The 16,962-nt window shown below is 37.1% G+C and overlaps 1 protein-coding gene across 9 annotated transcripts; it reads left to right on the top strand.

Annotated features, from left to right (window-relative positions):
• On the top strand, positions 1 to 16,944 carry LOC122534609 (homeobox protein PKNOX2-like). 9 transcript variants are annotated; one of them, XR_006307939.1, is made up of 9 exons: positions 1 to 345; positions 6,936 to 7,044; positions 7,162 to 7,471; positions 8,323 to 8,523; positions 9,385 to 9,676; positions 10,217 to 10,348; positions 10,531 to 10,730; positions 10,883 to 11,277; positions 16,064 to 16,944. XR_006307939.1 is itself a non-coding variant. In XM_043665425.1 (9 exons), the coding sequence occupies exons 3-8, from the start codon at positions 7,163 to 7,165 to the stop codon at positions 11,204 to 11,206; spliced, it is 1,458 nt and encodes a 485-aa protein (XP_043521360.1). In that variant the 5' UTR covers positions 1 to 345; positions 6,936 to 7,044; position 7,162; the 3' UTR covers positions 11,207 to 11,241; positions 16,064 to 16,944. The 9 variants fall into 9 exon arrangements, 6 of the variants coding, with proteins under 6 accessions (XP_043521360.1, XP_043521386.1, XP_043521380.1 ...); XR_006307941.1 differs by lacking the exon at positions 16,064 to 16,944 and adding an exon at positions 12,361 to 13,645; XR_006307940.1 differs by lacking the exon at positions 16,064 to 16,944 and adding an exon at positions 11,760 to 11,907.
• Positions 16,945 to 16,962: the final 18 nt, after the last annotated feature.

Below are 16,962 nucleotides of genomic sequence, written 5' to 3'. Positions count from 1 at the left end.
GTATTGAATCGGTGACGTCACAAAAGACGTGTCAGTGGAAGGAGTAGACAGGTTTCGCGGAGAGGAGCATGTTGAAAAATGCCCGATTACTTTAATTTATCGTGCACCGTGGATAGTAGTAAACAGAGGGGCTTGTGTTGACGCGCGTGCGAGCATTAGACCGGTGTCGGTACATGATTATCGTCGGGGCCCCGAGGTATCACGTGGACTGAAAGGAGATCGGTTTAGTCCGACTAAGCCCGACACGCCGACCACCCGAAATATCCACGGAAAGTAAAACTGGTGCGGACGGTGTTGTTTTGTTCCCCGTGGGATCCTCTTGGGGTGCTACATCCGGCGTCAGCGGTGAGTGATAACGAGATAAAACTGCATTAGTCTTTCGGTTTAATGTCATCGAGAACAGCTGTTTCGATACATCGTTCGATCCAGCCCAAATTCCCGCTGGGCCGTGTGCACCTGTGTGAATTTGAGAGGTTAGGTCTCGTCTGTTCGTTACTGGTGCGCCGATACACGCGAAAAACTTGTTTTGTGCGCAATACCCCCCAGTGAACGCCCATTCCTCGCGGTCTTCCTTGACAGAATTGCGGATTGATACGATCGATATTGTTAAGGGCCTTTCGAACCACTTTTTCCCAATGACATCGTGCCTGCCACGCGATCGATCCACCGATATCAACTGCGACAACGACCCGTTGAATTTCTACCCGTTGTCTTGCCTATTGTTTCTTCTTTGTTGTTTCGTTTTTCTTTCTTTTTTCTCTCTCTCTCTCTCTCTCTCTGTTTCTCTTTCTCTCTCTGTCAGTTACTCTTTCGAGAGTAATGATACTCACAATATATACATCTACGCCGTGAAATTATCGTTGTATCGTTCAAACAAGAGATTAGATAAATTGCGATTTATTTTATTTCGTGGAAAAACCAATTTCAGTTTTTACAGAGCAACAGTGACTCTTGCAGTAGGTCGTATAAATTACAGTGTAAATACGCTCTCGCGTCTTGAGAAGTTTTAGTTAGTTATCGCAAGGCCGTTTATTTGTATTGTCAATATTCCCAAGTGCCGGATAACTGGCGGGAAGTTTAACTTGAAGATGTCTCGTCGTGACATATCCGTTGCACGATATTTGTATATAACGTATGTAATTATATTCGAGCGATAGCATATATTTAATATATCGCGTTTAGATATAATTTGAATAATAAATAAATCAATTCTTTGGTTCGGTAACTTACGTAATGTTTGTATTATAAGACTCTTTGAATCAGCTATCAACTACCAACTTGAAAAATTTGTAAAAGTCGACTTAATTATTATTTCAACAATAATAGCCAACGGCATTCAATTAATAACGTAATTACAGTAGCATAGTCGTAGTATTGTTAATCACGATCTGTTGCACGGTCGAGCTATTTATGCTTCCATCTAGAACAGAATAATTCGTCCTAAGCGAATTACGTCAAAAGATAAATGGGGAGCCTCGGGATGCAAGCGTGTATCGCTGGCGAAACGAGAAAATCGCTGTTTACATCGTATCAGCAGAACCGGTTGAAATCGTTCAGAGAATTTGTTGTGGAAAAAAAGAGTGACAAAGATACCGCAATGAGGTATCGTCATTACGGCAACGGTGAGCTATATATATTCGATGAATCAAATTATAGTGCAGTCTCTCTCGATGCAATGGATTTTTTCTTTTTTTTTTGTTTTACTTGAAGCCTGTACTTAACCGAAATGGATTAATGAAATTTTTTTTTAGAAAGGAATTAAATTGCCAACTTGACGAAAAACAATTTACAAATCGATAAATTCAGTAATAGCTATAACATTTCGATAAAAGAATGTCTAGTGATTTTTTTTTTTTTTCGGCATTAAAAAAGAAAAAAAGAAAGATGAATTACAGTAATACGAGAGAAATAAAAATTCCCCGGTAAAGTAATTTTTTCCCCGTAACAATCGTGAAAATTATGAGAATAAAGTCGACTGTTCGTCATTATATTGTAGAAATTATTACGAAGTCTGAAAATAAGATCGACCGATTTAAATTTCTTCCACGAACACGCGCAAGACTTGGCTTATCTTGAATTTTGATCTTGAAATGCGTAGTTGTAAATAAAAAGGAGGAAATACCTGAAAGTTATTATGCAGATAATTCCCTTACGTAAACTAACATTTGCGACAGGTTAAACCAGGTATTTTGAAGAATTTATTAAATATCAGAAGTAGTTATGAAATCATTATCCAGCTATGTGTATCATCTTTAGCTTGCTCGCGCGATTTTTTAAACCAATCAAATTGCACTGATTTTTAATATTAGTATACTAATTTTCATCGCGAGTGTATAATAAAGAAAAACATGTATTTCCATCACTTCAAAAAGTTAATGCCTTTCTGCATTCTATCCGTTGCGCATGCGTGTTCCACGCAAGTAACATTTCTATATTTTGGCTGTACTGTTTTCACTCGACGATAAATTTTTATTCTTTCGTGTTATAAATAAAAAAAAAAATCAATCAAACATCTTTTGTATCTCAAAAAAAAAAGGTAAAACATTAAACGTAAATTTTTGAAAGTTTCTTCATTTAGTAAAAAAAAAAAATTTCAAACAAATAGATATAATTAAGAAATGAATATCTCTAGATTTAATCCCTAAAGGGGGGAGTGTTGCGCGTTAATTTTTTGACGGTTAATAAGGAACCGAGTGATAACAAGGAATTGAGCAACATTTTTCGTATGAATTGCAGGGTGAATTATGGAACACGCGGGGCGAAAGAAGTAGCGAAAGGAACTCGAATTTCCCGCAGAAATTTTATCGAGCACCCTATAGGTAGAGCGTTGCGCAGCAGTGAGGCATCGGCGCCGTCGGCAGCGGTGGCCTCTTGTAGTTTTTGCTACGCCCTCTTCGCATGAAAATGATTCTTCCCCGGCGTGTGTTGGTAGTAGGTAGGGATCGTCGACCATTGGTTATCGAACGTTTGACTGACAGTTCAACTATCTCGTGTTAGGCTCGCGATGAAAGGGAGAAAGAAAAACGACTTCTGGCCACGTATTAACGCCCACCGTTGATTCCGAAGCCGTTCTTTAACTCACGTCTCTTTCTGCCACGGTGTTGTTGCTCCGTTCACGACGCCGGTTTTAATACGCCGATGACTGACAGGTAGTAAACAAGTCCGCTTGCCCACGGGATACCATCTTTGTCATAATTAACTCTTTCGGTGCCAAGCCGGTATATGTGTGCGCGTTTAAACACGTTTCTCGTGTCGAAATATTTTTACTCGCACTTGTAAAATCTGATATCCGTGTATTATAAAATTAAAAATAATAATATGATGTACTATGCAATATATATGTTATATATATATGTATATGTATATATATATATATTGTTATAATTTGTACGTATTATAAATCGTTAAAAAAAGAATTGTTAAGGTATTTAGTGAACGAGTTCGAAGAAAGATGTATGATATATTCAGTGTCGCGTTTTCAAAATAAACATGATTTCGCTTCGAGAGATTGGACCAAATTATTTTTCATTTGTCCTTATTTCGAAAGTGGTGATATTTGAAAATCTCGACGTACATATTGATGAACACAGCAGTGGCAAATTAAGATACGGAAAAGTGCGAAATCGTAGAATAAGTTTGTTGACAAACAAATATTTGACCGCAGATATATACTTAGCGGAAGTTAAGTACTCCCTTATGTTCGAAAATGATCACTGTGTCTTAACAGACTGCTACAGCTCTGGCACTTAAAGGGTTAAAGATTCGTTTCTCCTCTTATTTGCGCTCGTAAAGACACGTTTCATCGCTTCTCTTCCATTACTTTGTCTTGTTAGAATGAGATGTTGCTTCGATATACTTGAACGTTTCTTCTGCCAAACCATTTCTCGTTTATTCTTTTTTGCAATTTTCACTGATCGCGTTTAATTGTTCAAGCGATTAAATTTATAAATCTATAATTTAACCGTGTAATTTTTTTCAAAATACGAAAAAAAAACGAAACGAATAAAAATTGAAAGACATTGGAAAAAATTGCTGAAAAAGTTTGAATAAGAATGACTTGAATAAGAATAACTTGATAAATTCCTTTAGCGAATTAATACGTCAGTTTCACGGCTCTTCCCCAGGTTAAGTTATTGCCTCTCACTCTTTGATTGCTTCTAATTGCACGTTCCTTGAAACTTCCAGTGTCGCAGTAATTATTAGGTGGTAACAAAAAATCAACACGTTGGGCAAGTCGTGCGGCAAATCGCGTGAGCAAAGTACATGTACGCCATTACATAGTTTCCGCCAATCCATTTCATTTGAATTAATAGCCGCCTTATTTTCGGCTCTACTCATGACACGTGGTTGCCGCTACGTTTTAAATTCTTATTCCATATTTTTCTTTTTCTTTTTTCATTTTTTCTTTTTTTTTTCTTATTGATATCTCAATAGGTCAAACTAAATTTCTACTAATTTTTTTTATTAATTCATTTGCATTATCTTTATTCATAAGTGTATGCTTAAGTAAGTATATTGTGTATATTGTATTTCCTGCTATTTGTTAAATGTTGTCACATTAAATGGAAAACTACGTTTTTTGTGAATACTATTGTTTGGTTATAAGTAATAAGTGCTAAGTACAAAATAGCCGGTCTCTGAGATAAAGGTAAATATAATATAATTAAAAGTAAAAATTTTTTTTTTTTGTTGCAAAATGGAAAACTTCCTTGGTATTAAAATTGATTTGTTTTCAATTCATAGACTAATTACCATAAAATAAAAATATATCCAACTTGATTACACGATTACTGATACATAATTAAAAAACGTCTGATTTTTTATGAATTCTTTAAAATATTTCTTCTTTTCAGTTCTTGCCTCTTTCTACTTCTGTTAGAGCATACATTCTCGTTTCTCTGTGCTTGTATAACATCGAGCACGAATAAGAATTTTGAAAATAATGCAACGCATTGTTTAAAAGAGTGAAATGATGAAAACAGGCGTCACTCTTCTCACGTTCGCAGTGTCGGTACGCAGTATGATAAAAGTAAACAGTGATAATGGCTGGTTCTCCGATCACAACTGGTAATAGTATTTGGAAGGAAGAGCGAGTTGTAATAATTCGTAAATACTGAGAAAGAAACGAATGGAAATGAAAGTTGGGTCCTCTCACTTTTGAAATTTTATTTATTTTTTTATTTTAAAGATTTTTTTTCTATTTCTAGTGATATTGCGAACGTGTGTACAACAAGAGAACAAACTTACCGGTTGAAAGACAAAAATCAACGCTATCTGTTGCCCGTTGCAAAATAATTTTGAAAGTGTCGCATTGCATAAGTACAAGTTATGGAACTGCTATATATATATATATATATATCCACATAACACAACACAATATATATTCACAAAAAAAATGGTTTGGCTCGTTCTCAATACATGTAATTAAATTATACATACATGCTACAAGAAAGAAGTTTACTTTGAATAGGAAATAATCATACAGAGATTACCTATGTAAAAAGAGAGAGAGAGAGGAGCCTTTTTATTACAAAACAAAGGACGTAAACTTCCAGAGAGAAATAATTTGATGCTTGATCTAGACTCTAGACCCTAGAAATAAAAAGAACAGTAAGAAGTTCTAAAAGGGGAGATGGAAGAAAGAAAAAAAAAAAGGAGCAGAAGTTCAAACATGTTAAGGTCGTTTCGACGTGTGGTTGCAGTCGTGGAAATGAAGCACACTGACCGTTCACCGTCAGCGATAATATTTTTAAATGAAAGCGGCAAGCGAGGCGACCGGCACAATAAATATCGGGTTTAACGGAAAGATGCGAGCGTGTTGGAAGCACCACTTGCAAGTAATGGTTTTACCTCTGTCCACCTCCGTTTTTTTTTTTTCTTTTTTTTTTTAACCGCCTTCCCTAGGTTTCAGCTATCGCCTCGCGGCATTCCCTTCAATGTATCTAACTCTTCTTCTCCCCGTATATCGATACTTTCTCTCACTTAGCGGTTCTTTACAACTATTCCATCACGGCGAAGTTTTGATAAAATGTCAGGAGTAACAGCTATTCCCTATTATTCGAAGAAGAATAAGATTCCATTACGTATTCATCTTTTATACCTGTATACCTATATTCTTTGTTACTTTTAGGTTTAAAAGACTCGCGCGACTATGGATCATTTGTCATCATATACAAGATAGAGAACGAATGGAAAATGTGAGTGTCTCTTCGTTGTAAAAGGAGAAGACAAAAACAAAAAAAAAGCGGAAGGAGGTGAAATCTATTTTCAAAATAGTTTCACAATGGGCAACAGATAACTGGATACAAGCGTCAAATGTAGGGAAATACAGTGGAAATAGAAAGAAAAGGAGCTGATAAGACGTCGAGATAACGGGCAGTGCCCGTTCATTGTAAATTCGTGCAAAAGAATCGCGTTTGGTCCAGTGACTAAACTATTTGGCCAACGAGAGTTTCTTTTCATCGATAAGCATCGGTAGTAGTCAGCCACGATTTTTCGGGTGTCGTCTTGTCGTGTGTCGCAGCATTTTATTTATTCATACCGGGAGGGAACGTGTGTGGGGATTGGGGAAAATTCAAAAGGAACGTTCGGAATGGGAAGCAGAACTGGTGCCAGCAACAGTGCTGATGGTGTTGAGACCGTCTAACGATGACATTTAAATGCAGTGCCGCGTATCGTTTGGTTCTTCGTGCCACGACGATTCCCTCCTTCTCCGTCCTTTTCTCACCCCCCGTTCCCCTGGTTCATCTCTGCTCGAAATACAAGCCAGGATATACCTTGCTTAGAGCGTGCAATGTTTTTATCCTGTTATATCTCTCCGAGGTGTCGTCCGTTCTATTTTCAAACTGTGTGAATATTACGCTTGCGTTAATCGATATATGCATTAATCCACGGTGACAATGAGTCTAACGGACAACGAATCTTTTCTGTTGCAGCGTGATCCTGTGAATTTTTTTACCGGAGGATTCGAGAAGCTCGACATTTACATATCAGAGGCCCCGGAGGACCTGGGCAACGATGGACGCTGCCAGACAGGAATGATAGGTCATACATTGACTCATACGATTTAAAAAAAAAAAAAAGAAAGAAAAAAAGAGAGAGAGAGAGAGAGAGAGAGAAAGAAGCAATGAAATAATAATTAAACACGATATACGAATGTAGAATGCAAGAGGGTAGCACCGCCGTGGCGCTAGCGATGGTGACTCCTGGTTACGATCAGGACCCTGCAAGTGGGGTTGCCGATTACACGACCCATCAGGATCAGGCTCAGTTCGAGGCAGACAAGAGGGCCGTATACAAGCATCCACTTTTCCCGTTGCTCGCGTTACTTTTCGAAAGATGCGAACAGGCTACGCAGAGCTCGGACAACTCGACGTCCGAAAGCTTCAACATGGACATACAGGCCTTCGTCCAACACCAAGAAAGAGACCGAAAGCCTTTTCTGATCAATGACCCCGAAATTGACGGTTTGGTAAGTCGATTCGCACGTTCTGTCTCTGATAAATATGATGATAAACTAATATAATGATGAAACTAATGAATTAAGACTGTTATACAATGTAATGTGCGTCAACATCTGATTTTAATCTATGTACATACATTAAAAAAAATATATATTGAGTTTTATATATATATATATATTATTAAAAATATATATAGAGTTATATATATACAGAGTGTCCATAAAGTCTCTTTACAATTTCAAAAATTTATCACAAAGGCAAAGAAAAAGACAGACAAGTGGAAATTATTACAAAATGAGACGTATATATTTAAGTTTTTTTTAAATTAGTTGCGAAGCAATTTTATATATATAATATATATAATTATTATATATTTTATATTATATATATTATATATTATATATTATAAATATATACGTCTCATTTTGTAATAATTTCCACTTGTCTGTCTTTTCATTTGCCTTTGTAATAAATTTTTATATCAAGAGTTAATTCTATTTTTACAACCGCAAATCTATCAACGCGTAATTTAAAAAAACAAAATTGACCGAACGTGCGCACGAACGGCCGTATTAAATCGAATGATAAATATTTCATGACGGATGTGTATTTATAGAGAAGTAGGACGAATAAAAAGTTGGACAGATTTTACATGAAATTAATAAACGAAGCTTTAGTGCTCTTTCTTTTTTTTTGCAAAAGCACGAACGGAACTTATTGCTCGACCTGACTCTCAAAGAAAAGACAAAAGAAAAAACAAAGGAGAGAACAATGAGCGACGCAGCACGGCTCGACGATGAAAAGAAAGTCGTTTAATCGTGGACGTTGCTTTTTTTTTTCTGTGCCCCTGCCAACGCAGATGATCAAGGCGATACAGGTGCTACGGATACACCTACTCGAGCTGGAAAAAGTGCAGGAGCTGTGCAAGGACTTTTGCAACAGGTACATCACGTGCCTGAAGGGCAAGATGCAAAGCGAGAATCTGCTACGCAGCGATTACAGCCACCATGGGCACGATATGGGCCCATCGAGTGGCAGCAACGGGAGCAGTCCTTTGCAGGTTAGATATTATTTTGAACGTCTGGTTGATAAGGCGGCCTGGCCTGTTTCCCCCTTCACCTAAGTAGTTATCCTTTTTTTTTAGTGATGCGCAAGAATCGCGAGTGTAATTTCCGAAAGAGAGAGAGAGAGAGAGAGAGAGAAAAAAAGAAACGAATACGCTGCAACGCTATAACGCGTGTTGCCTCTAAGCTACTACTCTCTTCACTTCTTACTCTTCTACACTTACGCTCTAACTCCCTTCTTCTCTAATTCTCTTGAAACGAAATGGAAAAACTTGAAACCTAGACCACGTATATTCCCTTTGTTAACGTTGCTGCGTATGCACAATTCCTGCATAGACGATGGACACAGTTTTAAAATAACCCGGCCGGAGATTTCTTGCCTCTTTGTGTGGAAGATCTCGAAATGTCGGTCGACTTGACTGACTCTCGTGAGCACTTTGTGACCTAAATGTTGCTGGTGGCAAACGAAAAGCTACCGATTGAGAGACATTTTCCTAGTGTTTATTAAAATTAATGGTGTCTCGTCAATTATATGCCAACAAAATGGACAAACGGCTAGCTCTCAACTGTCTCTCACCTTGGTCACTAACATTTCAAGCTTAACTCGCATAAATTCAAATCCTGAAAACGGACAAATTCAGTTTTCGAAAAAGTTCCTCTGAATTTAACATTTAAATAGCGTGTGTCGAGATCAAAGTCGATCAACTTAATTAATAGAAAATATATGTATGTACATGTATGTTGTATATCTGAAGTGAAAGAAAAAGAAGAGATGAGCGATACTTGCGCGTCGCTCGAAATATTATAGAACCCCCACCCCTGCTCTCTGACGGCTAGTTGCGACATATATTTCCCAGGTGCTGTCTTCTACAGGCAATGATGTTGAGTCGGGAGCTAACGGATTCAGAGTGAGCAGAGGCGACACCCTGTCGGAGAACGGTGGTGCGAGTCAGCTGGCTGCGCAAGAGGAAGCCGGTAACGACAGGCCGTCGTCGGTGCGATCATCTTCCACTGCTCAACGCTCGAACAGATCCTCCAGCCAAGACCATGACGATCCACTGTCACCTTCCACGGTACACGGGAGCACGCCCCTCTCTCAAATTGGGGCTCATTCCTGTGCGCCAGTCAACGACATGTATCTTGGTCAGGGTAAATATAACTAAATAAACACTTTGATTTCACGTCACAAATAACACACAGGTAACAATAACAATTGAAATCGAACGAGTCTTTCACGCATTTTTATTTGATAATTTGTTCTCTTTCTTCAGTTTGCCTTTGAAATTGAAGTGTTTGCAGCAAGGTGAGAAGGCAGCTCGGTTATTTTTATGGCCCACTGTACAGAAAGTGATTTTTTTTTTTTTTTTTTTCATTAATTTTGAATTAATAGCTTTCATTCAGAGCTACCTCCTCATGTTGCAGTTATTTTGTAGCCTTGATGCAGATGCAGATATTCAATCTTTTATTTGAGATTTTTGTTTGCATATTGAATTTCAGTACGGCAACATTGATGATCGCAGTAACAGGATTATAGATCATAGCTGGCTGATTTCGCCTCTCTAGTCTCGAATATTATTTTTTGTAATTGAAAACAATGAAAAATTGAACTTTGACAAAGATGAACAAAAAAAAAAAAAAAAAAACAATACTCCAGTTTAAACGTAAGCATTATCCAACTTACGTTTATAGATGATATGGACTATGTGAATATTGGCGAAAGAATATATTTAGAAGAGGCTGGTTATTGGGGCCTTCTCGCCTTACAAGAGCGTGAAAATGAATACATCGATGTCGGGGATGCAAATGACGAAAAGTATTTCGGTTAGACGAGCTTGGTTCTTTCTTACCAATGACTAACATCTTTCACTTGAGTATTAACCACTAACTAAACATGTGTGAACATAAACTGTACTTACACGTAATAGATAATGTCGATATACCGCGTAAAATAATAACAACCGACGAGTACGTCACGACAAATATATCGTGTTCATTGTGTCTAGATATCACTGTGGCAGGCTCCCCTTCACCTGCACCAAGCGAAGACGAAGATGAAGGATGTGGCACTGGTACTGCTACTTCCAATCACAGTAGTGGCCACGGAGGTAATCATAGTAGCGTTAAGAAAGGAAGACAAAAGCGAGGCGTATTACCTAAACAAGCTACAAGCATTATGCGAACTTGGCTCTTTGAACATTTAGTTGTAAGTGTAATCCAATGATCGTTATACTCTAGTCTAGTTGTACCGAGTTTGTTACACAAGCTCGCCAACTATTCACACACACACACACAACTTCCACTGCCACTTGGGTCGAGGTTGGAGGATTGTAAAGACTGACGTCGATTATTTTCTAGCATCCGTATCCGACGGAGGATGAGAAACGCCAGATAGCGAGTCAGACGAACCTGACGTTGCTCCAAGTCAATAATTGGTTCATCAATGCTCGTCGACGAATCCTTCAGCCGATGCTGGACGGTGCCGGGGCGGATTCAATACAGCGTGCTGGGAAACGTCATAAGGTGTCGAAACACGTGGTGCAACATCAGCAAGTACAGCAACAGCAGGGCGGTGGTTGGCAGTCCGAAGACTCGGGGAGCGATTCTGGCTCCAGCGACGGTGAGGGAGGTGCCGATAGATCGAAAGACGGTAACGATAGCGATGAAGATGATCTTCACTGACCTCTGTCGATCATCGAAACGTCAGCCTCTTTACGGTACCTTCAAATCCAGTTGCTCATTACAGTATTAAGGTATTCGAGAATAGATTTCGCTTTAATTGTCAAATACGTAATTATTCTCGCGAGAATTCAAGGGTATTATTGGTCGAGGTTATCACGCTCTCTTACATCGGACCCGACAGTTTCGATCTTCTTTATTCGTATTGTCACGGGATGTCTTTGCGTCTTTCAACATCGTTATACGTTAACAAACGATCCGAAAAGCATTGAAAGGAGATCTTGTGTAATTCAATTGTGAAACATGTTCTCCTCTTTTTATATATTGTCCGTAAGAGTGATTCAGTCAGGATAAGAAAAAAGAGAACATCTTTTATCGAAACCGCCAAGTAGAATGAAGCTTGTTTTAGAATTGTTACACTTCTTATTATTTTTTTTTTTTTTTTTTTTTTTTATCAATTTCGTTGCTACATTGAAACAGCTTGTTTTTCCCTGGATTGTTTGTTACTTCCTGCGATCATTTCTTAACGATTGTTAATTTACATATAATGGTTTAGGCTGACGAACACATACGTGGAATGAACCATCGTTTGTTAAACCATAAGCCGCATTTTCCACAACATTTACCGAGCGACCCGTAAGTTTCAGTTGGTTAGAGAGTAGCTCTAACATCAATAACTGTTTCGTAGGGGCAAATTATTTTTTGAAAAAAAAAAATAAATAAAAAGAAGACTTGAATATTGACACCAGTGAGAAGAGAGATCTTTATGGAAACAAATACATTTGCGTGTAACGTGTACATTTTTTCTATAATATAAACTACGAACGTTTTACTCCTTTAAATGATACGATTTAAAGAAAAGAAGAAAAAAAAAAAAAGAAAAAAAAGCTAACTCTAAGGTAACAACAGAAAAAAAAAATCAGCGTTACTGTTTATATATTTTTATATCGAAACTTTATTTCCTTCAAGCTGCGTTTTTCCCTGGCTTCACAGCGACACGAAACGTCTTTCAATATTTAACAACAATAAAAAAGAAAAAAAAAAAAGAAAAGGAAAAAAAGAGCAGTACATGATTAGAAATTATAATTTCCCTAGAAAGTTGAGGATAAGAAGAGGATCCTTTTATTGACAAACTACAAACTTAGTCTTATTTTCAGATGTTCTGATATACTATGAAAATGTTTTACAAGAGACACATTTATCCTATGAACCTTGAATGGAATTAAGAACAGAAAAGGCTAACAGTGTTCAAAGTAAAAAAAGGAGAAGAAAAAAAAGAAAGAAAGAAAGAAAGAAAAATGGAGATCAACCATCTGACTTACTTATTAGTTCTGCGAGCCTCGTATATAGCTGACTCGATTTCCTGAATAGTTTTGACAGAATTTAGAGATATTTCTTGTAAAAGGGGATATATATACCTGGCACTTTCTACAGTGTTATTGAAAATCGTCCAAACGAGACTATGTATAATATATAGATATCTTAAATAACGACACGAATGAACGATCGTTCTTAACCCTTCCTAATTAAAAATAAGCTATGCCGATATTGTGCTACTACGTTTACAACATAGGCCAGATGTGTTTTTCGCGTGTGATCGGTCGCCAACCATCCGAAATATAAACGAAACAGATCAATCTGAACCTCGTGAGAAAGAAAGAATCGTGCGTGAAAAAGTCGAGAAAACGAATTGACATGAATTCGGGAGGGGGGGGGGGGATGATGATTGTGATGATCGGTCAGTAATGGTAACAATCTCGGTCTTGTACTCTTCGTGCCATTAAAGAGCGTGGTAACTTCCGCGTTTAGTCTTTGTTCAGCTCTGCAGTGTCGTGACATAGCGAAGTGCTATCCCTCCAAGATAATAATAATAATAATAATAATAATAGTAATAATAATAATAACAACAACAATAATAATAATATTATAATTAATAATAATACTATTACGACTAATAACGATAACAACAACAATGATAATATAATACTACTTTAAATATATGATGATTATATTTTTAAACTCTAAGTGTCGTCTTTGAAGAAGAGAAGAGAGAAAGAGAAAAAAAAAAAGAAAAAAAACAAAAACACGAACGTGTTTACCGCAGTTCGGATGAATGTGGTGTTTGCTGTACATACAATATACGAGAACTATTAGAGATAAAGGAGAGAACGCTGTTGCGAGTTTTCTTCGAAAGAGAAGAAGCGAGAGAAACACGATTGACAATGTAATATCACTTTCCTTGTAACCGAAGAAGAAGAAGAAGAAGAAAAAAAAAAGAAAACAACAACCAGAGAAAAAGAGTCTAAGACTTGACGACAAGCATACATGCCATCTTAGGGTTATAAGTGTTCATACATTCGCTGTCTGCACATGATCGAAATTGCGTTTTACTGAAAGTGGTCCTTCAGAATAGTTGGCGAGATGTAAAACGTTTTATTTGAAGGGGGGGGGGGGGGGGGAAGAAAGAAAGAAAGAAAGGAAGAAAAAGACGAGAAGAAAACAGTTCCAAGATTTTCATCGCTTAATATATATAATCGATTTTGTTTTTTAAGACGACGACTGTTAATCATGTACATACGACATCTCTCCCAGCGTGATTGTCTTCTTATTATTCTTGAATTCATTTCCAAGCGTTCCGTCCATCGCATTTCCAAACACTTTTCGAGATCTTCGACTGCCTTCGAAACGCTATTGTCCCGTTAAAGCGTTTCAAGCATTTTTTTTTTTTTTTTTCAAACGTAGAAAATCGCAGAATGCAAGGCTTGGCAATTATTTTCAAGCTCACACCGTCATTATACTCTCTCTCTCTCTCTCTCTCTTTTTTTTCTGACAGAAAAACTATTTTCCTGTATTTTCAATTCTCTCTTTCACGATCTGTAAAATACGCTAAGAGACGAGATTGCGAAATGAAAGAAGGAAATAACAATTCACTAAGAATACTTTCTTAACCGCTTGCGCTCGAATGACGTGCCACCCGCGTCGAGAACGTTTTTGTTCCAAAAATTGTAATATTTTCTCAGTATTAAGTATGTTTATGTAAAACAAAGTTAGGCGAAACAAATAACAAATTCATTAATTCTTCTCAGTAATTTCTCTCGCACCGACGAGTTCAAATAGAAAGCGACGAATTATTATATGTACGGTGGCTCGGTCACTCGTTACGGTCCGCAATCAGTCGCCAGCGCAAGTGGTTAATAACAAGCTACACCGGCGTCGGTGATTCCTAATATACACGTAGCTAATTCTTCCGATTCCCGTGCATACGTCTGTGAAAAGAGATTTGCAAACTTTTACGACTGACATACGCAGCCGTCGATTTTTCGATCGTCGATCACTTTTTTTTTTCTTTTTTTTTTTTAACGACATCGTGAAACGATGAGGTTCGTAGATCGCAGGTGTGATCAAGGATGCGAGAAAGAAAGAAAGAAAGTAAAAATAACTGTTACAAATGTTCAAACCACTGCGGTCGAATGTACTCTGAATGCACTCGGTTGGAGCATTCGAAGCTTGAAGAATTATCGAATCGGATCTGTCGAATGATTTGCTTTTGCTCCGTTTAAATTGGTGTCCTACTTCACTTCCGGTATACATACATAATCGATGTACATAGCCGAAACAGGCACAAGGTGCTTCCATTAGTGGCTTACGAGCTTTCTCCGAGATAAACCAATTTCTATTCCAATAGTTGGGCCCAGTGTCTTATCCGCGGCTGCTCTGTGAAACTTATTGTAAAAGAAGTTCCAAAGGGGAGAAGCAAGTTGAACCCGGGGCTTAGTAAAACGATATCGTCAGTTGAAGACAGCTTTTATTACATACAGTATAGCTCCATATACGGTGTAGTGATATAAGTGAGGGGAAAAAAAAAGAATGAATAAATAAATAAATAAATAAATAAATAAATAGGTCGAACGATTGTGGACAATGGTCGCGGAAAAAAAGATAGAAAATCAACGAAAGAAACGCTGATCCCATTATAGGGCGAAACATATACATGTACATCGTTTGATGGCATTTTTTTCTACGTTGCTTTTCATCTCTAACTGGATCAGCGATTAATTGAAAAAAGAGAGAAAGAAAACAAAACGGGTCTACGATCGCTCGTACCAGTTATAGGTCGTCTGTGTTTATAAGTACCAGCAATAAAATGCGCACTCTTCATAAAGGGATAGAACTAACAATAAGAATCGTCGGCTCGTATCGCGTCAGATATCACCTGGTACGGGACTATACTGTACACTCTCGACTAAGCATAATTATAAAATAATGGTAGATTTATAAGAGGTAGGTTGTAAGGCTGAACCACGTATACGTATGTGCTGCGGCACCAGACGACTGTGATAACTCGGTGGGCGGTGCCCAGCCTCCTACTTCATACTTGTATACTGAAGAATTATGAAATATTTCGAAGACACGTATACACGTACATGTACACGCGATACAAAAGCCAGAAATTAAAAGAAACACACACACACACATAAAGTAGATACATTTACCAGAGAGGATATGTATATGTTAGAGCTTGCATTGAGAGAACTTAGTGCTTTGGTCCGTAGTACTTGCTTGGATTGTTCCTTTTTCGCCTTTTTGCGAGTTCTCGCTTGCGGTCTTGAGTGGCTCCTAAGTTCGAGTATGCTTGATTTGAAAGCGGGTTGTCGGACGTATTCGAGGATCAACGAGTATTTGGTATCTTTTGTAAATGTAAAGGAAAACAAGTCGATACGGTAGACATAGATTTACTATAATTATATATACTATACAGGCATACATATTTGGTCTACTATAATTGTTTAAGATTAAAATATGAATGCAAATATAAAGTATGAAAAATTCAAAACGTATGAACATTTTCCATCCTTCCAGGTGCATGAGGGGACGGACCTCCCAAGTAAATCTCTAATGTTGCATTAGTGATTGAAGTGCAAGCTCTAAAATATTTGAGAAGATAGGAATGGACCGAAAAAGTGTGATGATAATTAAGATTAAGTTTCATCCTTCGACTGCCTGAGTTCGTTGAATTATTTGTTTGTCTTCCAATAGATTTTTATGATTACTATACTAAAAACAATGTATATTTCACGTGTTATATTTCGCATATTGTTTCATTATGTATTGTATCGTTAATATGTCATGTACTATTAGGATAAAGCTTTTCTTTAAACTTTTTGTGTTGTATACATGCATTGATCTGCATTGTTCTGCTATAAATATGATGCAAAAAAAAAAAAAGAAAGAAAAGAAAAGTAGGGCTATTCAATTATGTGACTTACTTGTACTTTGCATCTGCGAAACAGTTTAGTCAAACTTTGGGATTACCACTTTCTTAATTTGTGTCTGTGTTGTAATTTTGTATTCTGTTTATTCCTATTTTATAAAAATTTCTTTACGTTTCGTTACGTTTCTTCGATACAAGTGTCTGTAAGAAATATATTTTAGTTTATGTATCTCATACAATATTCAAGAAGTCTAAAAGAGCCATTCCGTACCTTCTGGAATATACTTGAACGTACATTAACAAATGTTTTTACAATACTACAAAACAGATGCATGTATATAATAAATATAAAACTAAAGGACTTTCGCAGGTCCATTCCTAACTTGAAATTTTAAGTCGTAAATTAAACGTATTACATACATACTAAAAAAGAAATCATAAGTAAACAACATGAATACTTCTCTCTCGTGTACATCAAGGTCCTGTTAAATAAGTTGTTTATTGATAATAAACGCCATCACGCTTGCAATACGTGTTTCTGATTTTT

Source organism: Frieseomelitta varia, unplaced genomic scaffold (genome assembly GCF_011392965.1).
Source record: "Frieseomelitta varia isolate USP_RPSP 00005682 unplaced genomic scaffold, Fvar_1.2 scaffold_147, whole genome shotgun sequence".
In the NCBI taxonomy this organism is placed as follows: domain Eukaryota; kingdom Metazoa; phylum Arthropoda; class Insecta; order Hymenoptera; family Apidae; genus Frieseomelitta; species Frieseomelitta varia.
This window is presented reverse-complemented; position numbering and strand designations above follow the sequence as displayed.